This window comes from Thalassophryne amazonica, chromosome 11, assembly GCF_902500255.1.
Source record: "Thalassophryne amazonica chromosome 11, fThaAma1.1, whole genome shotgun sequence".
Lineage (NCBI taxonomy): Eukaryota > Metazoa > Chordata > Actinopteri > Batrachoidiformes > Batrachoididae > Thalassophryne > Thalassophryne amazonica.
In genome coordinates this window covers 50,810,527-50,833,791 of record NC_047113.1, presented here as the reverse complement: position 1 = coordinate 50,833,791, position 23,265 = coordinate 50,810,527, and the positions used below count along the sequence as shown (strand labels likewise).

The 23,265-nt window shown below is 43.2% G+C and overlaps 1 protein-coding gene across 1 annotated transcript in view; it reads left to right on the top strand.

Annotated features, from left to right (window-relative positions):
- The first annotated feature begins 469 nt into the window (after window positions 1–469).
- The window catches only part of kdrl (kinase insert domain receptor like), a 105,587-nt gene continuing 82,791 nt past the window's right edge, over window positions 470–23,265 (top strand). Inside the window, 3 exon segments of the mRNA XM_034181621.1 lie at window positions 470–1,069; window positions 19,845–19,938; window positions 21,367–21,578. Coding sequence (XP_034037512.1) covers window positions 1,006–1,069; window positions 19,845–19,938; window positions 21,367–21,578 — 370 coding nt within the window. The 5' untranslated portion in view covers window positions 470–1,005.

The following is a 23,265-nucleotide window of genomic DNA, read 5'->3' as shown; positions in this document are numbered from 1 at the left end:
ATAAAACAGTGTATCCTGTTTTTGAAGTAAAAAATAAATCCAGCAAATATTTATTCTACACAGCAAGAGTCTGTTATCACAGTGATTATTTACTGTTCATCCTTCTTCCTTTTTAGACAAGATACCAGCTGTGACCTTTAACCCCAGTCACTCAGGTTGATTCTATCAGACACAGAAAAGTCCAAATGTGCAGCCAGGAGCTCTCTTTTTAGATAGTTTATCTTATCACAAAGATCAGCAACATAATGATGATGTCAGTGCACATATGCTGATGTGATTAATGTGAATTTGGTTTAGTTCCTCACAGTGATAATTATTGTTTTATCATTTATTTCATAGTTTATATAGGTCAATACTGATCATCTTCCCTAAGTGATGTTTAAAAATTAAAAATCTTCTTTTTTAATCTTAGTTCCTCACACGCTTTTGTCCTCCCCAGTCGTGCGAAAACAGGAGATTGTCCCAAAAAGTGACGTTGCGCGCGTCCTTCCTCCGTGTCTCCATAAAACGTGCCTGACGCATTGAGCGATTGTGCACAGAGGGAGGAGAAACATTCCAAAGGACGCATGAAAGCACTGATTGATTTGACTCTGTGGTCACCGCCACACACACACATACACACACCAGTTAAAAACTTAAACGCCACTCACTGACTGTTTGCCTCCGATTCCGTTTCATTTGTGCGGCTGTTTGTGAGAGAGCACCTGCCTGGAGGATACAGCGGCACATCCTGCTCCACAGTGCGGATCTGGCGCAGGGCTGCGCAGGAGAGCTCCCCTGCGGAACGCGTCATGGGATACGCGAGAATCTCCGCTGCATTTTTCGTGCACACCTGAGGACTTTGTGGGTTCAAATCGCGTCTTTTTTCAAAGACACTGAAAGAACTCTGTAGAGTTAAGTTGAAACTTTATTCTTCTTCTTCTTTTTGGAATATAAGGCTGCTGACTCGGACTCTTGTTTCTCACGCACGGTTGGGATTTCGGTGAAGAGCTGCGGGGCGGCACGATGGTCCCATCAAACTGCATCAAACTGGTTCTTGTCATCTTATATTGTTCATCACTCACAAATGGTAAGGAATTATTTGTGCGGACAGATGTGTTATTTAGGCGCAGCTTTGCGCGTACTGAGGCAAAAATAGAATTTTACGCACAGTTTTGATTCTTGTCCTTTTCAATCAATGGCAGAATCGGTGCCTTTTGGATACATATTTGAAAGAAAATCCGGTCATTTTGTAATATTGTCTTCAATATAGTTATTATTCCGTTAAATTTTTGTGATGCCGTTATTATTATTATTATTATTTTAGTTTATTTTATTTACATAGTAAATTGAGACCAAATCCATGACTTTTGTTCCAATGCAAATATCCTGTGTGAAAGATTTGGAAAATATATTCTGTAAATATATGATAAATATATCAAGGTCTGTAAAAAAAAGTGCTAGTTAATTTAACCGCACACTCACAAATTATTATTTTCTGACATCTTACCCAGCATGGTCTTCTGGAAAAAGAAGAGGAACAAAGTATTCTATTATGATTTTAAAAAAAAAAAGGTTAACCAAAATTATCCTTATGGTGCCAATTTTACTTCAAAATTCAGTTACACTTCGCACTAAAACCACTGGGGGCAGTCTTGTCTTATTCTCTGTGTTCATTGTTTCGACAATCTCGATTGCAGAATTTATACTTGATATTGCAATTAATTTATTGATCCACTGTTTGCTTGTTTTTTTTTCTTTCTTCTTAAGTGTTGTTTTCTCAATTTAAAAAGTACTCAAAATGAGCTTTTACTGGCTTAAACAGAGTTTATTCCTCCAGTTGTTATCTGTGAGTTAGGAGGATTAAACATTTGGGAAGAAAGTGTATTTTTTTTTCTCCCCTGAAAACAAACATCTTCATTGTCTTCACAATAATAAGTCAGAGTATAAAAGGTGGATGTTCCTCCACCAGGTCGGGTGAGATACTGGGGGTTCTTCCTCATGATTTCAAAATAAACGGCCAATCCAAACACAGGAAATGCTCATTACAACCCCCCATATTATAAACACACATTCAGCCCACGCAGCATTGTCTACTATGCATTTAAGTTAGTTTCCTTCACTGCGTGTGGACGCACTGAGCGTGAGAAGGACACAAGGAGGAAGCGGACGTAGGGGCAGGAGGTGGCCTGGAATTGTTCTGGCAAGTAAACGTGTCACACTACCTGAGCAAAGATTCATTCCCGAAGCTCCTTGAGCTTATACTTGAGCCATGTCAAACTCCATCCACAAAACAATGGTCCGGCGGAAAGGAGGGGTGTGTTTGTGAAAGTGTGCTGTTGAATGGTGGAGCTATGAGTTACAGATGGAGCACTTGGTCTTCTTTTAAAACCGTGATGTGTAACAAGTCTCAGTGCTGCTCTTTTCCCTCAAGCCCTTTTCACCGTAAAGTCACTATACAGCGACTCCTCGCGCTACCTCTCTGTGTCCTTGGACAAGACACTTTGTGTGTTTCACATTTGGGATGATTGCTTCATAGTGTGCGCATACCCCCCCCCCATCCACACAAGGCCAGCTTTCATATTCTGTGCCGAGGTACACTTGCATCATCACACCTCATCTTGAATTACCCCCAAAAAATCTCAGAACTTTTGTAAGGGCCAGTCGTAACTGGTTTTTTCATCGGCAAGCATTTAATTTCAGAACAAAGATTCTTTCACTGTCACGACAGTCACGTAGTTAAACAGCAGTCCACTTCCTTGTTTTGATACAGTTTGCTTTCACACCATATGTGAGCTATGCTCGAGTACACATGAACTCCACTCAAGACCACCTTTTCAAGTGGAACCAGGTAGTTTCATTGATCTGTGCTCAAGTGCAACACACAGTGTTTACACTGTAGGACTTTGGTGTCAAGTGTACTCGGATATGGGCCTGAGTCCCTGGTGTGAAAGCTCCTTTAATCTGCATTCACTCAGTCCACCCAGCTGTAAAATCCTTACCTTTCTTGACTGGGGAAATAACCTGAGTTGGACTGGCGTCCTGTCCAGGGGGAGTCGTAGACTCAGGGAGTCGTAGACTCAGAGATAAGTAATGGCACCACTGGGCCTTGGGGCCTAGACTGGACTGCTTCATTTTCATTGTCATTTTGTAGAAATAAAAACTTGAAAATTATGTTTAGAATATAGCTTTATTGTGTACAATTTCTAACTTATTGCTGATTTTGAATCAAAGATAAGCACGTGTCAGGTAACACGCCAGTCTTTTGTGACATTTGATATCAATTTTAATGATATATAAATGCTAACACTATTATGACTGTATGTTTACTAAAATAACTGTACAGGTGATTTTGTTGTATTTAATACTCAGCAGTGTTGCCACTGTTACTTTGAATAGTTACTTTATTAGTTACTTACTTTATACAGCCACTTCATTAGCAGCTGCCAACAACTTTTAACTAAATAATGTAACTAATGTAATGTAATGTAACTAGGTAACTAGTAATCTAACGGTTACTCTTAAGATTGCGTAATCAGCAAAGTAGTAAATAGTTACTTTTTCTGAGTACTCAATCTTTAAAATAACCTCATTAGATTGCTAGTTACTTTATTAGTTACATTCAGCAGCTGCTGACAAGTTGTCTGCAGCTGCTAATGAAGTAACTGTATAAAGTAACTAATAAAGTAACTTTTCTAAGTAATTGTGGCAACACTGCTATTCAGGATGGTACTGTACTATTTTTAATGTCCAATATAATACACATAGTCTAACCTTCAGTATCTACTGATACCAGTCCAATATTTTTTCCTCTGTGTTAAAACTGCTAATCTGTTAATACATTTTACTGCAGGTACTTTACTAACCTAGCGATCTAACAAAACATCAACTCAAACTGTGAAACAAATTTTGTACTTCCCTAATGGAAAACCTAAATAGCCCCCAACATGACTCAGATGTGCAACAGAAGACTTGAATCAGATTTATTTTAAATATGTAACATCCAATTCAGTAATTTTGGCCATAATTGGGTCTGATGCTGGACTGGTGCACCCTTACTTATTAAATAAAACTTACAGAAAGTATTGTGGTTAAAGATTTACACTGTTTTAGACAATGGCAGTGGGTTAAGACAGAAAGTAAATAATAATATGTAATAATAATATATATAAAAACTAAAACAATAATAATGATTCAAAGTACTTTGCTTAAATTATACAACAGAATAGCAAACCTTCAAACCTTGTCTGTGATATATGTGCATAACCCACATGTTGCAGTTGCTGTGGTGACCCCCAACTTCATGAACAAGCAGAAACAACATCAGTATTAGTTATGAACAAATTACCATTATAGCTGAAGTATTTATGTAATGATTATTCAATCATTAGAAAAGAGTTCTAAAATATTTTGCTCATGCTGTAAGTGTTCAAATTGTGTTTTAACAATGTTAAATTGCAACCAGAACTGTAGTTGAGCCTCCAGTCTTCAGATAAATCCTTTTTAGGGGATAGTGGGATTGCCATTCCAGCCAGCATAAAAACTTTTGCAGAGATCTTTCTTTTTTGTGCGTCCAGTGGGAGTAACTCTGCTGCTGCCTTCCATTAAAGGGTGATACTTTATAAATAGGGATGGGAGAAAGTCATTTGGCTCTTGAGAAAAGAATAAGTCACCAGAGAGCACCATGGGTCTTGTTCCTAGAGGGTGTTGACTGGTGTGATCCTGAGGTGTTGTCTGATGTAGGCCGATGCCCAGGTCCATACTTGAGGTGGCTCATGCAGGTGGGGACCTGGAACATCCTTTCACCCAGCAAAGATGACCATCTTCTGCTGTTGGTAAGGGAAGTTTGCAAAATGTCATGTCCTATGGGTTGCTGTGTCCAACTTCCAGCATTCAGAGATGGCTGCACATAGTAAACTAGTACAGGTGGTGTCGCAAAGCAAAGCTCTCATGATCCAATCACCAGCTTCTCACAATATGAGGATTTGCTTCCTCTTTATTTGTAAATATACTGGTTTTGGTTTTGGTGTCAGGTGTGAATGATAAAATGTTTGAAACACCTTTTAACCAGTTCAGACATGTTAAACCTGTATGAACTATGACTCACTGGGTGCATTGTTGGGAAATGTCGGTTTCTCAGAATACAAAAGATGGAGAACCATACCCTACTTTTTCTGGGTCTGGCTCAAAACATCTCAATTGCCCCTCATAGATATTGTTGTGGTTTTAATTGCCGTTATAATTTAAGTAGTAGCAAAATGACTGAAACTGAAACTAATTTAGATATTGTTAAAATATGGTTTGAAACCATTCTACAAAGTGCTTTTAATCCACTTTAAATAGTGTTCAAAGCACATACCGGCTGTTTTTTTTTTTTTTTTTTTTTTAATGTTAGTTTGTTTTTTTGTGGGCAAATTGATTTAAATTACATTTAAGTTGGCTATATTTGAGAAAGTGGTTTTGACTGATTTCCAAACTCAACTCAATGTCATTCTGTTTTGATTTGTTTAAATAGTTTGAAGTTGTCCCATTGCAACTGCATTGCTCCTATTGTTTCCAGATGTTGACTAAATGAATACTAAACAGGAATTGATAATGACATTAATCATTATCTGCAGCCCCAGTTACCAACTGTCTTTTTGAAACATTTTTTCCTCAATAGGGGCGTTAATATTGCCTGTAATTTGTCATGGGAGAAAAGTCTGTTTCTTGCTCAAATACTTGCAATGAAGTGGAAAATAAGGGTAATGGAAGGTCAGCCAAGGGCAGCATAACCCCATTCCACACTGACCGCATGTCTGAGTCTGCATGCTGCGTACAATGTGTAAAAAACAAAACAAAACAAAAACTAACACATACTGCACACACATATGCATGTGCACGCACTCACGCTTTAGCTGGATTAGGAGAGTTATTTGTAGAGCAAAGAAGCAACAATAACATAAATAGTTCCGTGTAGCTTTTGTTATAGTATGATTGGAGTTGCTGCCCCATTCTGACTCGACATACTGTACTCACCCTGAGCCAGAAATATTGTATATTTGTTTTAATCACACCTGAAATTTCAATTTCAAGGAGCTTCACTTTGCCTTAGTCGTCTTAATCATGTGTTATGGAGCAGAATCCTCTGGGTTTATGACGTTCATGCACAGGATTCCTGTTGTTAGCAACACACACAATTTTATATAACTTATAGAATGACCACCCATTAAGGCCAGATGTTCCTTCATTTTGCTTTTTTAAGGGAGCTTGGGACTTTTTGGGTCTAAATCTCCAATGGCTCATATTCTGCTAATAAAATATGCACTCTCCTCAAGTGTTGTCTTAAACCTGTGGTTGGCAAAGTGGATTGGTTTCAGAAGGACTTGCTGTGGGAGAATATTCCAGAATCCACAGACCATGTAACATGGCCAGAGCAATGGCAGTCGCTTCTTATTTTGGCACGTGCGACAAAGTCTTGTCAAAGATTTCAACCTTTATATTGTAAATCTGTTACCAGAGTGTAAAACCCTTTTGCAAATTTGTTTCTATGCTTGTTTGTCTTGAAAATTTAAACTTTAAATGTGATCTAACCCTTGGTGGACACAGTTTAGCTAATCAACTAACAAACAGCTTTTTCATTAGCAGATTAGCTTTTTAGCAAACTCTGAAAACCATTACCAGTCCAGTTAGTTTCCATCAGATTATCAGAGTGGTTTTCCAATTGTATTTTTATTTTGTTAATCACATTCATTTAATACTTACTCATTTAATACTGTACTGTTAATAAACTGTATGTTGAATAGAAACTACTGTTTAATTGTATTTGTTCATTTAATAATTTTTTTGCATCTTGATCATCACCTGGTTTTAGTGAGCCAAATGTTTTTGTGAACCTCCATGTTTACGTTTCAACATGTTAAAACTTCTTCAGGTCTCATTTTCTGGGTTTTAGAGACAAAAAAAAAACAAAACAAAAAAAAAACAGGCCACAACAAAATTCACAATAAAAGTGAGCAGTTAGTGGTAGTTTCAGCTAAATATTATAGCAGTTTATTGGTTTAGCGGTTATCAAAACTAACCTTTAAGTTAGCTCTACCCACCATTGGACTTAACTGTGAAATTTCAATAGTATGAGGCACCTTTGTAACGACATCGCTGCCAAGCAATCAAGCATTGTAAATTAGAAAGCTTTAAATTTTCCACCAAGTCTTACATTTAAAATGATCTTGTTCTTTAAATACTGGAGGACGTGCACCTCTCTATCTTTTGAAATTACTACATTAACTTACCATTCAGAGATAATTCCATAATAAATATGTTTTTACCAGTAATTCTAGCAATATCCTCAAGTTTATTTCTCTAGACAACCAGACTCTGATCTGGCTGTTTGCAGTAGGACAGTAGGCTCAGTGGTTACCACATAACAGACTCCTGTACACTACTGTTTCCGTAGTCACATTTTAGCAAAGATGACTCATAACCACTGACCTTGCTCTCTTTGTTAAGCAGCCACCCTGTCGTATTGTTTTGCTGTCACGGGCTTACAAAGAAAAAGCAAGAGAATTATTATGTCTTTTTCTTAATTTTGCCTTGAAACACACCACCAAAAGAAAATGAAAGAAAGAAAAAAAATATCCTCTCCTGCTGAATCATAAGGTACTTTTGTTGTTTCATGATGGGAGGAGATGCACAAAAGTGTAACCTCTGCAGAAGATAAGGGAATTCCGCACATTATTCCTCGCACTTGAAGGGTTGTGTCTTGGGGTTTCCTGTTCATTTCAGTCATGGTCGTCTAATATAGAAATAGCAGCTTTTATTATGCAACATCAACACAGAGTTGTTGGTAACACCCTGCAGGTATACAACTGATGACATCTTGGAACCACTTTGTGCAAAATCTTGTTCTTCTATCGCAGTTTCATTGTACTGCCTTTATTACTGTTCACATTGCCAATTTTCAGTTCAGATCCTTTAATGATAAAATATTTTGTGCAAAAGTGGGAGAATTAACAAAAGAAATGGCAGATTAATGACAGTCACATGCTTTTTATGATAACTAATGAGACACTTTAATTTTGTAGTATATTACTACATATATATAGTAAGTTCATTCAGTTTCTCTCTTTTTCACTTGGGGTTGCCACAGCAGATGCACTATGGACCTGCATGCTGGCTTGGCACAGTTTTTACCCCAAATGGCCTTCGTGATGATGAATCACCACATTACATGGAGTATGGGCAGGGGTGGACTTGAACCAGGAACCTTCAGCTCTGGAAACAAGTGCATTAACCACTTGGCCACTGTACTATATTAGCATGTTGATTTTGTACACTTTTTTATGACGAATAGGAGAAACACATTTTTATTTCCATCAAGGAGGTCTTAATATTATTATTATTTATTGATAGTTGTCAGTACAACTCTTGAAGAAAATGGCATAAAACTTTTAAAATTTGTGATAGAGCATACAGTTCCACAAAAAGGGAAGGAACTGGGAAACATGTTGCTTAAAGAAATTGTGAAATTGGGTGTTAACACCACCAGTTTTCAGTAAATGAGATGAAAACGTTTGCTGGAATAGATTTTACTGGACTACAAGGAAAAACAAAACATTAAATTTATTCATAGTGCCAGATGTTACAACAGCCTCTTGCTAAAAATATTTGATTTTGGGTTTAAATACATACTATTACATATTATGCCAGATTTTGGAAGAGAGGTGGAACCAAGAAGTTATATAGTTGGACTGAAATGTAGTTTGCACATCTGCAGCTTCTGTCATGTAATATGATTTCTGTGAAAGCGGTACTGTATAAAGTTTTCTTTCTTTCTTTTCAGTGATTTGGTCTTACAGTTTGGAAGTGGGTGGGACTTATACTGCATTCATATGTTGACTGTAGAAAATACAACAAGCTGGCCATTGTAGCAAAATCACTTTCATCTGCAGGGGCAAATGGTCAATAATGGCACAAGTGTTTGAGTGTTTTGCATGATTTTATGTTCTTGCAAGAGGCAAAAATCAACATAGGTTGCAAAGAAGCATTATTCGCACTTACTGTCAGTGAGTATTTGCAGAGCTAAGGTGCAGTCGATGGGTGATTTGTTGGGTGTGAAACTGGACTACTACCGTCGCTGGAGCAGTCACATCAGTATTGAATGATTCTAAAATTCTTTTTTTTGGGGGGGGGGGGGGGGGGGGGGCGGTCAGTGTTCAGCTTTTTCTTTGTTCAGTTATTATTTCAGACTAAATTGTATTGTTTTTAGGCCACACGTTTCAGACGAGATCCTGGAATCCAGGACTGATGGAATTTGAACTTTTTCCTATTTGGTAGTGGACCACAAATGTTTTCCAAACACTGTGTCCTGTGTTGTTTCTGTTATTCTGTGCTAAGTGAGGACAAGGACAAATAAATGTGATTCAATCTAATTTTAGTTAATTTGGACACATGTGTCACTAATCCCTGTCAGTGCTGTATGACTGATTCAAGTCCCCATCACCATTTGAGAAACTAAACTGTAAAACACTCTTCTCCCTGTGTTTGTTCCATGGCTGTCCTATTCTTACTCACTACTAATGAAAACCAGCTTCAGGCCTCTTTGGACGGACAGAATACATCCCATTTCTGGCTTCTTTTTTTTTGGTGGATTTGCTGGAGGAATGCAGCACACAGTTGTTATCGAGGGTTAGAGGTGCTGGGAGTCTTGTTCAGCTCAGCAACAAACAGGCACCTGGACAGGTGGGAGGTTTGAGGATGCAGGTAGACAAGTCATAGATTTATTTTTTTTTTTTTAACTGGGATACTGCTGGGTGTCCCTGTTGATTCTCTCATGTATAATGTGTTACGGAGAAGAACAGCAGTAAAGAATCTATAAATTTAAGATGCTCAGTTTTAGTAAGAGGAGTTCAGTAACTGGTTGAATTTTTGATGTCGTCATTGGTGTTGAGATTGGCATAGAATGCTCACATTTAGAATGGAAAACCACACAAAAAACATTGGGACTTGTTGTGTGGGCCGCCAGAAGAGGAGGTACTGCTGGCCCACCACCAGAGGGCGCCCTGCCTGAAGTGCGGGCTTCAGGCACGAGAGGGCGCTGCCGCCACGGACACAGCCGGGGGTGACAGCTGTCACTCATTATCTCCTGACAGCTGTCACTCATTCATGCTTCATCATCTCACTCCATAAAACCCGGACGTCATCTCCACCTCATTGCCGAGATATCGTCGAACCGTTCAGGTAGTATTCTCAGCCTTAAAAGTAAACTGTGTGTCAGTCTGAACTCTTTTTTGCAGCCGTTTTCCTGTGGTGTTCCTTGTTCGCTTCACACCTCTACCAGATAAGTGGGTAGACAGGAGCTGCACGAGTGTGTGTTAGAGGTGGAGGTGGAATTCCCACCGTTGTTGCTACTGGGTGTGCACACACCCATATCTTACTGTCTCTGCTCCCTGCCAGCAGTACCAGATCCGACCTTCGAAGACGGTGGCCACCTGGGGACTCGGGACTTGGCGGCTCCAGTATTCTCCGGGTTCGGTGGTGGAGGAAATCGTGTGGTTCCGGTTCATCTCAGGACAGATGTCTTCTATCCTCGAGCCTGCCCACACGTCACCCTTGTGATTGACTGTCTGTAAAATTTCACATTCCTCTGTGTTGTGCTCATTCACAACAGTAAAGTGTTCATATTTGACTCTTTCATTGTCCGTTCATTTATGCCCCCTGTTGTGGGTCCATGTCACTACACTTTCACAACAGGATATCTCGGCCAGCGTCATGGATCCCGAGGGGCATCACCCATCTGTTGGACAGCCAATGGAAGAGCAGGGTGCACAGGCGTCTGCAGGAGGCGTGCTCGGTGAGTTGCAGCAAATCCTCACCGGCTTTACCGCTCAGCTGGATTTGATGACCGAGCAAAACGTCATCCTTAATCGCAGGATGGAGGCTCTCACCTCACAGGTGGAAGTGCGCGATCAGATCGCTGCTGCGGCTCCTCCTCCTGCCGACCCGGTGCCCGATATTAACGTTCCACTGGTCGTTCAACGAACCCCCCCACCATCCCCTGAAGCATACATAAGTCCCCCAGAGCCGTACGGGGGTTGTGTGGAGACGTGCGCGGACTTTCTGATGCAGTGTTCGCTCGTCTTTGCACAACGACCTGCTTGGGCTACAGAGCTTTGGGAGCAAAACTCACGGCTCCTTACCTCTTATACTGGGTTTGTGAGGGAGTTCAGAACAGTGTGTGATCACCCTAACAGAGGAGAGACCGCCTCAACAGTGCTGCTGTCAATGCGACAGGGGCGCCGGAGCGCAGCCGAATATGCAGTCGACTTCCGCATTGCGGCTGCGAAGTCCGGCTGGAATAACGTTGCGCTCCGTGCCGCCTTCATAAACGGACTGTCGTCGGTCCTGAAGGAGCACCTGGTAGCTAAGGAAGAACCGCGGGATTTAGATGGACTTATCGATCTCGTTATACGGTTAGACAGTCGGTTGGAGGAACGCCGTTGGGAGCGAGACGAAGGACGTGGCCGGGCACGCGCCGTCCCTCTCCCTTCCGGGTTCGAAAAGGTTCCGCCCTCCCCATGCTCCACAGCCTCAACGCTCCATGTGGCTACAGCTCCCCCTGCTGACGAAGCTATGGACACGAGCAGGGCCACATTTAGACCACCTATCAGACAGCGGAGGCTGGCCTGCGGGGAGTGTTTTGTCTGCGGTTCTAATGAGCACCTGCAGAGACTGCCCCAAGCGGTTAAACACCAACGCCCGCCCCTAGAAACCGGGCCAAGGGTGGGCCAAGACATTCACGTGGGACATACACATATTTCCACACGACTCCCAGTTACAATCCTAAGCGGGGATTTAACCCTTCAAGCCCCAGCACTGGTGGACACGGGGTCAGAAGGGAATCTGCTGGACAGCAGATGGGCTTGGGAGGTAGGGCTTCCTCTGGTGGCGCTTCCTTTGCCATTGCAGGTGTGGGCACTAGATGGCACCCTTCTCCCTTTAATCACGCACAAGACACAACCTGTAACTCTGGTGGTGTCTGGAAATCATCGGGAGGAGATCGAGTTTTTTGTGACTCCTTCTACCTCCCACGTGATTTTGGGCTTCCCATGGATGTTGAAGCACAGTCCCCGGATTGATTGGCCGTCTGGGGTGGTGGTTCAGTGGAGCGAAACCTGCCATCGGGTGTGTTTGGGATCCTCGGTTCCTCCCGGTTTACATGCTAAGGAGGAGGTCAAAGTCCCTCCGAATCTGACGGCGGTGCCGGTTGAGTACCACGATCTTGCTGATGTCTTCAGCAAGGATCTGGCACTCGCCCTTCCCTCGCACCGTCCGTACAATTGTGCCATTGATCTGATTCCAGGCGTTGAGTTCCCGTCCAGCAGGGTGTACAACCTCTCACGACCTGAGCGCGAATCAATGGAGACCTACATCCGGGACTCATTAGCTGCCGGGCTGATCCGGAACTCCACCTCCCCGATGGGTGCAGGTTTCTTTTTTGTGGGCAAGAAAGATGGCGGACTCCGTCCATGCATTGATTACAGGGGGCTGAATGAGATTACGGTTTGCAACTGATACCCGTTGCCGTTGTTAGATTCCGTGTTCACCCCCCTGCATGGAGCCAAAATCTTTACTAAGCTGGATCTTAGGAATGCGTATCACCTGGTTCGGATCCGGAAGGGAGACGAATGGAAGACGGCATTTAACACCCCGTTAGGTCACTTTGAGTACCTGGTCATGCCGTTGGCCCTCACCAACGCCCCCGCGACGTTCCAAGCCTTGGTTAACGACGTCTTCCGGGACTTCCTGCACCGATTCGTCTTCGTATATCTGGACGATATTCTCATCTTTTCTCCGGATCCTGAGACTCATGTCCAGCATGTACGTCAGGTCCTGCAGCGGTTGTTAGAGAACCGACTGTTTGTGAAGGGCGAGAAGTGCGAGTTTCACCGCACTTCTTTGTCCTTCCTGGGGTTTATCATCTCCTCTAACTCCGTCGCCCCTGATCCGGCCAAGGTTGCGGCGGTGAGAGATTGGCCCCAACCAACAAGCCGTAGGAAGCTGCAACAGTTCCTCGGCTTCGCTAATTTCTATAGGAGGTTCATTAAGGGCTACAGTCAGGTAGTTAGCCCCCTGACAGCCCTGACCTCTCCAAAAGTCCCCTTCACCTGGTCGGATCGGTGCGAAGCCGCGTTCAAGGAGTTGAAATGACGGTTCTCTACTGCACCAGTGTTGGTGCAGCCCGACCCTAGCCGCCAGTTTGTGGTTGAAGTGGACGCCTCTGACTCAGGGATAGGAGCCGTGCTATCCCAGAGCGGAGAGACCGATAAGGTTCTTCACCCGTGTGCCTACTTTTCTCGCAGGTTGACCCGGCTGAACGGAACTATGACATCGGCAATCGAGAACTCCTTGCGGTGAAAGAGGCTCTTGAAGAGTGGAGACACCTGTTGGATGGAGCGTCTGTGCCGTTCACGGTTTTCACTGACCATCGGAACCTGGAGTATATCAGGACCGCCAAGCGGCTGAACCCCAGGCAAGCCCGCTGGTCACTGTTCTTCGGGCGTTTTGACTTCCGGATCACCTATCGCCCCGGGAGCAAGAACCAGAGATCGGATGCCTTGTCCCGGGTACACGAAGAGGAAGTCAAAACTGCACTGTTGGATCCACCGGAGCCCATCCTTCCTGAGTCCACTATCGTGGTCACCCTCACCTGGGACGTGGAGAAGATCGTCCGGGAGGCCCTGGCACGAAGCCCAGACCCGGGAACTGGACCAAAGGACAGACTATACGTCCCACCAGAGGCCAGGGCTGCGGTCCCAGACTTCTGTCACGGTTCCAAGCTCTCCTGTCATCCGGGGGTGCGAAGGACCGTGACAGTTGTCCGGCAGCGCTTCTGGTGGGCGTCTATGGAGGCCGATGTCCGGGACTACATCCAGGCCTGCACCACCTGCGCCAGGGGCAAGGCTGACCACAGGAAGTCCCAAGGACTGCTCCAACCGCTTCCTGTGCCTCATCGCCCCTGGTCCCACATCGGCCTGGATTTTGTCACGGGCCTCCCACCGTCCCAGGGCAACACCGATTCTCCAAGACGGCCCACTTCATGGCCCTCCCGAAGCTCCCTACGGCCCAGGAGACAGCAGACCTCCTGGTCCACCACGTCGTCCATCTGCATGGGATCCCTACTGACGTTGTCTCGGATCATGGTCCCCAGTTTTCCTCTCAAGTCTGGAGGAGTTTCTGCAGGGAACTGGGGGCCACCGTGAGCCTCTCGTCCGGGTACCATCCACAGACGAACGGACAGGCAGAACGGGCCAACCAGGAGTTGGAACAGACCCTCCGCTGTGTGACATCCGCGCACCCGACGGCCTGGAGCAACCACCTGGCCTGGATCGAGTATGCACATAACAGCCAGGTGTCTTCTGCCACCGGCCTCTCCCCGTTTGAGGTGTGTTTGGGGTACCAGCCCCCATTATTTCCTGTGGTTGAGGGAGAGGTCGGTGTGCCCTCGGTCCGGGCCCACCTTCAGAGGTGCTGTCGGGTGTGGCGCACCGCCCGTTCTGCCTTGTTGAAGGCCCGGACGAGGGCCAAGACCCATGCAGACCGCCGGCGGTCCCCGGCCCCTGCAAACCAGCCCGGGCAGGAGGTGTGGCTATCGACAAAGGACATTCCGCTTCAGGTGCAGTCACCGAAACTGATGGACAGGTTCATCGGACCCTTCCGAATCCTCAAGGTCCTCAGCCCTGTCCGCAGTGAAGCTCCAGTTCCCAGCTTCACTGCGGATCCACCTGGTGTTTCACATCTCCAAGATCAAACCACACCACACCTCACCCCTCTGTGCTCCCAGTCCGGCGCCGCCTCCTGCCCGGATCATTGACGGGGAGCCTGCTTGGACAGTCCGCAGGCTCCTGGACGTCCGTCGTAAGGGCCGGGGGTTCCAATATCTGGTGGACTGGGAGGGGTATGGACCCGAAGAACGCTCCTGGGTGAAGAGGAGCTTCATCCTGGATCCGGCCCTCCTGGCCGATTTCTACCGTCGACACCCAGATAAGCCTGGTCGGGCACCAGGAGGCGCCCGTTGAGGGGGGGTCCTGTTGTGTGGGCCGCCAGAAGAGGAGGTACTGCTGGCCCACCACCAGAGGGCGCCCTGCCTGAAGTGCGGGCTTCAGGCACGAGAGGGCGCTGCCGCCACGGACACAGCCGGGGGTGACAGCTGTCACTCATTATCTCCTGACAGTTGTCACTCATTCATGCTTCATCATCTCACTCCATAAAACCCGGACGTCATCTCCATCTCATTGCCGAGATATCGTCGAACCATTCAGGTAGTATTCTCAGCCTTAAAAGTAAACTGTGTGTCAGTCTGAACTCTTTTTTGCAGCTGTTTTCCTGTGGTGTTCCTTGTCTGTGAGACCGGCGTTCGGTGTGACCAGCGACGGCTTCGCTTCACACCTCTACCAGATAAGTGGGTAGACAGGAGCTGCACGAGTGTGTGTTAGAGGTGGAGGTGGAATTCCCACCGTTGTTGCTACTGGGTGTGCAGACACCCATATCTTATTGTCTCTGCTCCCTGCCAGCAGTACCAGATCCGACCTTCGAAGACGGTGGCCACCTGGGGACTCGGGACTTGGTGGCTCCAGTATTCTCCGGGTTCGGTGGCGGAGGAAATTGTGTGGTTCCGGTTCATCTCAGGACAGACGTCTTCTATCCTCGAGCCTGCCCACATGTCACCCTTGTGACTGACTGTCTGTAAAATTTCACATTCCTCTGTGTTGTGCTCATTCACAACAGTAAAGTGTTCATATTTGACTCTTTCATTGTCCGTTCATTTACGCCCCCTGTTGTGGGTCCGTGTCGCTACACTTTCACAACAGGACTTTTGTTTTTGTCCGGTGAGTGCAAGTATCCGGTTTATACAATGATGGTTTAGGCGAGTTTTACTGTATATCACATGCAGAAATTACAGACAGGAAAGGATGGTTTATTTATTTATTTTTGCAAGACCAACAAATCACGTTATGTCCAAGTCACTGTTACAAATTATAATTATGTTTTACTGATTTGCTGCCAGTGTACAAATGTGGGGCTTATCGAATGCATATTTATTTAAAAAAATTCTGAAACAAACATGTGACAAATACACCGAGTCAACTTAACAGTATTTCTTCAATTATTAACACACAAAGAATTAAGTTTATGCAAATTAACCTCACACACTCACTCATCTTCAACTGCTTACTCCAATTAAAAGTCAGGGGGGCTGGAGCCTATCCCAGCAGTCATAGGGTGAGAGGCGCGGTACACCCTGCACAGGACGCCAGTCTGTCGCAGAGCCACATATAGACAAACAAACACATTCACAGCCGCACACACACCTACGGACAATTTAAAGTTTCCAGTCCACCGAGACTGCATGTCTTTGGATGTGGGAGGAAGCCAGAGCACCCAAAGGGAACCCACGCAAACACGGGGACAACGCGCAAACTCCACACAGAAAGGCAGGAGCACTAACCACTAAACCATCGTGCTGCCCCCAAATTAACCCAACAAGTAATATTTACATCACTTTGTTAACTTAATTTGGACAAATTTAATTCATTTGTGAATTTCCAGTTGAAGTTCCAATTTAACCCCTTAACGCCTATTGTCGCATATATGCTACAATATTTGACTCAAATATGCAACATACCAAACTGACCAGTATGCCTGTTGTCGCAAATTTGCAACATACCATTATTATAATTATAACATTATAACATAAATTATTACCAAAATACCAAAATTAATATTTATTTTTTGTGCAGAAGTGTAATTAATAATCTCAACATTATTTACCATCTACTTAAAGGCAAAAACACACAAAACATTTTTTTTATATACAGCTATATAAATTCAGGCGTTAAGGGGTTAACTTGGTCCAACCGTTCTTTTTTTTTTTTTCAGTGTAATGAGGAGAAATAAAATAAAAATGTTTCTGTTATTCTGTGCTCGTATCAGCAACCTTGATTTATCGTGATTATTTAGTGTTAAGGTCAAAGCCTATGCCATCCCAGCATGAACATGCATGCACCACATCCCTTCCCCTCTGTGTAACCTTGGGCAATAAAACAATATGATGGTATAAAATTTTCTGAGGAAGTTGATAATGAAAGCCACTGCCAGTACTGGCACCATCAGCTCATTCTTACCACAACAGCTGTTCTGAATAATAGACAACTACTTGCCAACTGTCTGTGTATGCACAAGTGTGTGTGTGTGTGTGTGTGTGTGTGTGTGTGTGTGTGTGTGTGTGTGTGTGTGTGTGTGTGTGTGTGTGTGTGTGTGTGTGTGTGTGTGTGTGTGTGTGTGTGTGTGTGTGTGTGTGTGTTATCCCTCAGTGGTCATAAATGCAGGTGCATGTCTTTATGTATAGGTGTGTGCATGCCTGTGTATGCATATGTGCACTCTTGATTGGCCAGTACAGGGTCAACACATCAGCTTGGTACCCTGCACAGTCCTGGTTCATTGCTTTTTGTTTATTTTGCGTGACTAAGAAACTTTTCTCATTTTCAAAGTTGACTCACTCTACATGTGTATGTCAGTTTTGGCCACAGCAGTAATCTCTTCAGGAAAAAAAGAAGGAACCTGCACTTGACAATTTCTGCACATCAACAAAAACCATGTACTGTATATTCTTTACAAGAAGCTGCACCGGAGTAGTTGCATTTGTCCAAAATGCATCATGAAGAGAAGGGGAAAAACATATACAGTAGTGTTCAGAATAATAGTAGTGCTATGTGACTAAAAAGATGAATCCAGGTTTTGAGTATATTTCTTATTGTTACATGGTAAATAAGGTACCAGTAGATTCAGTAGATTCTCACAAATCCAACAAGACCAAGCATTCATGATATGTACACTCTTAAGGCTATGAAATTGGGCTATTAGTAAAAAAAAAAAAGTAGAAAAGAAAAAATTATAGGCTGTTCATCTACAATGATCACCAATGCTTTAAAATGGACAAAAAAAACAGAGACGCATGGAAGAAAATGGAAAACAACCATCAAAATGGATAGAAGAATAACCAGAATGGCAAAGGCTCACCCATTGATCAGCTCCAGGATAATCAAAGACAGTCTGGAGTTACCTGTAAGTGCTGTGACAGTTAGAAGACGCCTGTGTGAAGCTAATTTGTTTGCAAGAATCCCCCGCAAAGTCCCTCTGTTAAATAAAAGACATGTGCAGAAGAGGTTACAATTTGCCAAAGAAGGCATCAACTGGCCTAAAGAGAAATGGAGGAATATTTTGTGGACTGATGAGAGTAAAAGCCGGAGACAGTTTGTGAGACGACCCCCAAACTCTGAATTCAAGCCACAGTTCACAGTGAAGACAGTGAAGCATGGTGGTGCAAGCATCATGATATGGGCATGTTTCTCCTTCTATGGTGTTGGGCCTATATATCGTATACCAGGTATCATGGATCAGTTTGGATATGTCAAAATACTTGAAGAGGTCATGTTGCCTTATGCTGAAGAGGACATGCCCTTGAAATGGGTGTTTCAACAAGACAATGACCCCAAGCACACTAGTAAACAAGCAAAATCTTGGTTCCAAACCAACAAAATTAATGCCTCGCAGATGTGAAGAAATCATGAAAAACTGTGGTTATACAACTAAATACTAGTTTAGTGATTCACAGGATTGCTAAAAAAGCAGTTTGAACATAATACTTTTGAGTTTGTAGCGTCAGCAGCAGATGCTACTATTATTGTTTTAAACTGTTAATGTTTGTTTTTAAAGCTGTAAATGGCATTGCACCTTCTTATTTATGTGACCTGTTAAAAACACACAACCCTGTCAGAGCACTTCGGTCTGCTGACCAAAACTTTCTTGAGGTTCCCAGGTCCAGGTCCAAACAATGGGGTGACCGTTCTTTTGCAGTAGCAGGTCCTAAGTTGTGGAATGCATTACCTCCTGAACTGAGGTCCATTAATAGCTTGCCTCTGTTTAAAGCTAAGTTAAAAACATACTTGTTCAGGGCAGCTTTTTGCACATAATTGCTTTGACACTTTTTTGTCTATTTTTATTCTATTTTGGATGCTCTTATTGTGTTTTATTGTGTTTTTCGTACTTTTCTTTTTATTTTATCTCTAGCTGGTGCTATTGGAAAGCACTTTGGTTCAGTGAAAACTGTTGTAAAGTACTATAGAAATAAAACTTGATTGATTGATTGATTGATATTGTGAACACCCCCTTTTCTACTTTTTTTACTAATAGCCCAATTTCATAGCCTTAAGAGTGTGCATATCATGAATGCTTGGTCTTGTTGGATTTGTGAGAATGTACTAAATCTACTGGTAACTTGTTTCCCATGTAACAAGAAGAAATATACTCAAAACCTGGATTAATCTTTTTAGGCACATAGCACTACTATTATTCTGAACACTACTGTATGGGCCATATATGATGATGTTATATTTTTTATAAGTCATTTAATAGAATAGACTCACTCCTGGGCCATTTTTCCATATTTAAGGTGTATAATGTTGGAGGAAATTCTGCCTCAGTTCAGGCTGTCTTGATCGGTGTGACTGGTCCATCAAAGTGGCACAGCTGGAAGCCACTGGACTGCACACAAAACCACATAAACACACTACTATCCATTAAACAGCCTACCAGTGACACCAGAAAGTGCTCTCACAGCAGACTATCACTTGCACAAGAGGGTCAGAACAGCACAAACAAAACCCACATGTACAGCTCTGAATGAATCACAGGAATTTCCAAAAATGTTTTTCATTTGGTTGTTTAGTGAGATAGTGGAAGTTGTAAAAGTTGTGCGGCAAATGAACATTTGATTTTTTTTTTTCACCCCTAAATTCATTGCATGTGTGTGTGTGTGTGTTTAACAGGACATGTGCAAACGATGAACTCGTCCACTCCTATCATACTGCCCCCTGGAACTCACGTTCTTCATACTGGGGGTTTGCTCACCCTCACATGCAGGTATGTAAGGTGCTCACTTGCATTATCATCTATAAACCAAAAGCACATTTCTATGCACCACTGATCAAAGAAACATAGATTTTGAAAGTGTTTGCTTGTTTGTTGTGCGTGCTTGTCCTTGAGCCAGTTGCTACCAAATGTGATATGTGGATGTCAGTCAACCCCAGATTTTCCATTAACGGGCTTATTTTGGCAAGGATCAAGGTCACTGGGGATAAATGTCAAAATTATGATTTTTCACTTTGATGTCCACCAAATATGGTACACATATGTAGGTGGGTTCCAAAATTGCTCACCAAGGTCAAATTTGCCAAAGGTCAGTCACTGAGGTCATAGGCATGTCTACCTGTTTGTTGGTTGGTGTACTTCTCTCAGGTCCTTTTCCTGATTTCTACCAAACCTGGTATGTCAGTGGAGGCTGACCCCAAAATTGCCTTTAAATGCTCATTTTGGCAAAGGTCAAGGTGAAGGAGTCCTGGCAAGGTCAGCCCTGTGAAGGTCAAAGTTATTGGAGTCACCTGTTGGATTGTCATAGCCATTATTTGGGTATCCTTAACGAATAAGTGTGGTAACTTCGTAGTGTAGAAATCATCTGTTGCTGTAATCAAACAAGTTAGTAATCCCCGTTTTGCCAGCTCTTGTTCTATGTCATTTATTAGAAGTCACATAAGAGATGAGTCTGCTCGGGTGTCACTAGGGGTAATGTAAACGTGCTATGACTGTGCATTTAGGATGCTTGCTGGCTGCAAAGAAGTTGGGACAAGATGGAACGTTCACAAAAACCAGAGGTCCACATTTATCAGTCTGATCTAATTCCTTTAGTTTTGACCTGGCATCTATATTTGTTGAGAATTTTGAGAACTTGACATCATTTCTTTAGGCACAAGGAATGCTTATGAACTCTGTAATTCTTCCCTACAAGGTCATATACAAGGAAGCCTAGCCCTTGGTCTTGGGTCCTCCTTGACCCCAAATTTTGCAGCCAAAGGCAATGGTATACAGAGGATATTTGAGGTCCCTCTGAGATCTTACTGAGTGTCTAAAACTGGAAACTGTGTGGAAAGAATGTGTCATCCGAGCACGTAACTCGAGAGAAACACTTTCCCATGTGGAACTTCAAAAGTATTGACTGACTCACAGTTAGCTTAAAATAAACATAAACAGTCTATCAGGTCAAAAAGGAAGCAGTTGCCGCCTCCCTGAACTAAAAATGTACAAGTTCATTGCCAGCTGTGGTGTTCGTTCTAAAAACAGACATATGTTCTGTACAGCAGTTTGTTTGTTTACAGAAAGTAAGAGTGAAAGATGTTTTTTTTATATATATAAATCAACTGCAGTCATCCAGTGTTAAAATGAGTGGATTGATTTCTGCAGTGCTGCATTCAGGTGCAGCGGACTCTTATGTTGTTACACTTTGTCTTCTCTCAGAGGTTCTGCCCAGCTGCACTGGACACTTGCCAACCCCAGCAGATCTGTCTCATCAAAAGGGGTGACAGTGGAGACGTGCGGGGCAGCAGTCCATTCTCACTGCAGCACACTGACAGTGACACACTTGAGTGCCAGCGACACGGGCAGTTACAGCTGTGGATACGCCCGTGTAGGTGCCGACCCCAAAGCCACAGCCTACGTCTATGTCAAAGGTGAGACCTGCAAAGTGCTTTCTCGTGTGCTCTTACGGGTTTGCAGCACAGGATTAGTAAAAATAAGAGAGCAGAAAGCAGAACAACCAGATTTGAAACAGATAATATCCAGCACTGGCCACCAAATGTAACACATTTGCCAAAATGGAAAAAAAAAACCCCCAAAAAAACTGTAATTTTGTTCAGAACTGTAAATATCTGGTTTTATAAACTGTAACACTAGTAAGCATTCTTTCTTTTGAACTTGTTTTTTATTAATCAACCATCTAGAAGTGTTTGCTTATACAGAAAGCATTGAAGGGCAGTTTCCGTCAGCTGATGCCAGCAGTGGGGTTTGGTGTGAACAACAAGCAGCAATAGATTACTCATACTTTCCATGTCCATACAGTCGCAACCCATCAGTCTGCAAGGATCTGAGTGATCTACATTTCATCTGCAACTTAAAGCTGCACCTATATATGCTGGAAAATCCCTCCACAATGTCACCTACATGTTTTACGAAGCGCGCTTTTGAAGCTTAAATAGGGCAGCTCCAAAAGTCAGTATCTTTTCAGTGCCCAACTCTGCCTAACTCCTGGACAACACTTAAATGGTTAAACAGGTGGAGCATGGGCAAGACCGGCGTGACCTGGGCAGAACGAATGGAGCCCTGACTCACCCCTATCTTGCAGTTACCAAACAAATGAAATTAAGCTTAGGCTAACAGGCTAACTTTGGTTCAGGTGTTTGATGAATGTGTATTTTTGTGGACTAGACACTGGTTTGGTGCAGGAATTAAAACGAATGACTGGCATATTGCCTTAGTAACAGTTGCACCATCAGTGGACCCTATGTTACTAAAGCTACTTTTGAATTACCATTAACATATACAGGTCAACACAACAGATTTTGTGCAATTTGGAGGCACCGAATCCGAATCTGGTGTTAGTTTTTGCCAATCACATCACGTTTTTGAGATATAAAAACATATTTCTCATATCAGGCATTGAATCAAAAGTTGCATTCTCGCACACCTCTTCGGCGCCATAAACAATATTACGGCTCTTGTTCACATTTTGCGAACCTGGTTTAAAACTATGCTTTTGAAGCTGCTTTTGTGTATGACGAGCGGCATCAAACTCATGAATGAATGAGCAACTTCTGCGTAATCCATCAATGCAGAACATGAAGATTGCAAAAAAAAAATAAAAAAAAAACAAATGTGATGTAATAGAGGAAATCTGAGCTCAGATTCAGATTCAGCACCTCAAAATCACCCTAAATCAGTTCTCAAAGTCAATGCAAGAAAATAATTGTAATACTAAAATTTCACTCAACGGAAATCCCAGGACCCTGACATCTTTAATTGTCTGATAGTACAATTAACTGCCTTTCTCGTAACTGTAAGATTGGGGGGGGTACACCTGTCTTGCCCATACTCCAGTTCTTTCCCAATTTATGGCTTGGCCAGGAGTTTGGTGAGTTCATGCAATGCCGAGATGGTGACATCTGCAGCCATCTCATTTGACCTTCAAACCTGCTCTTGAGAAAACGGTCTCCGAGTTTGTCCAGTATATATACAGTCAATGAGCTGAATCCATAGGCACAGGCCGATATAATTTTTGAGAGAGAGAGAGAGAGAGAGAGAGAGGGAGAGAGGGAGAACAAGAGGGTCTGTTAGTGTGTTGGTTTGTAGTGAAGGTGGAAG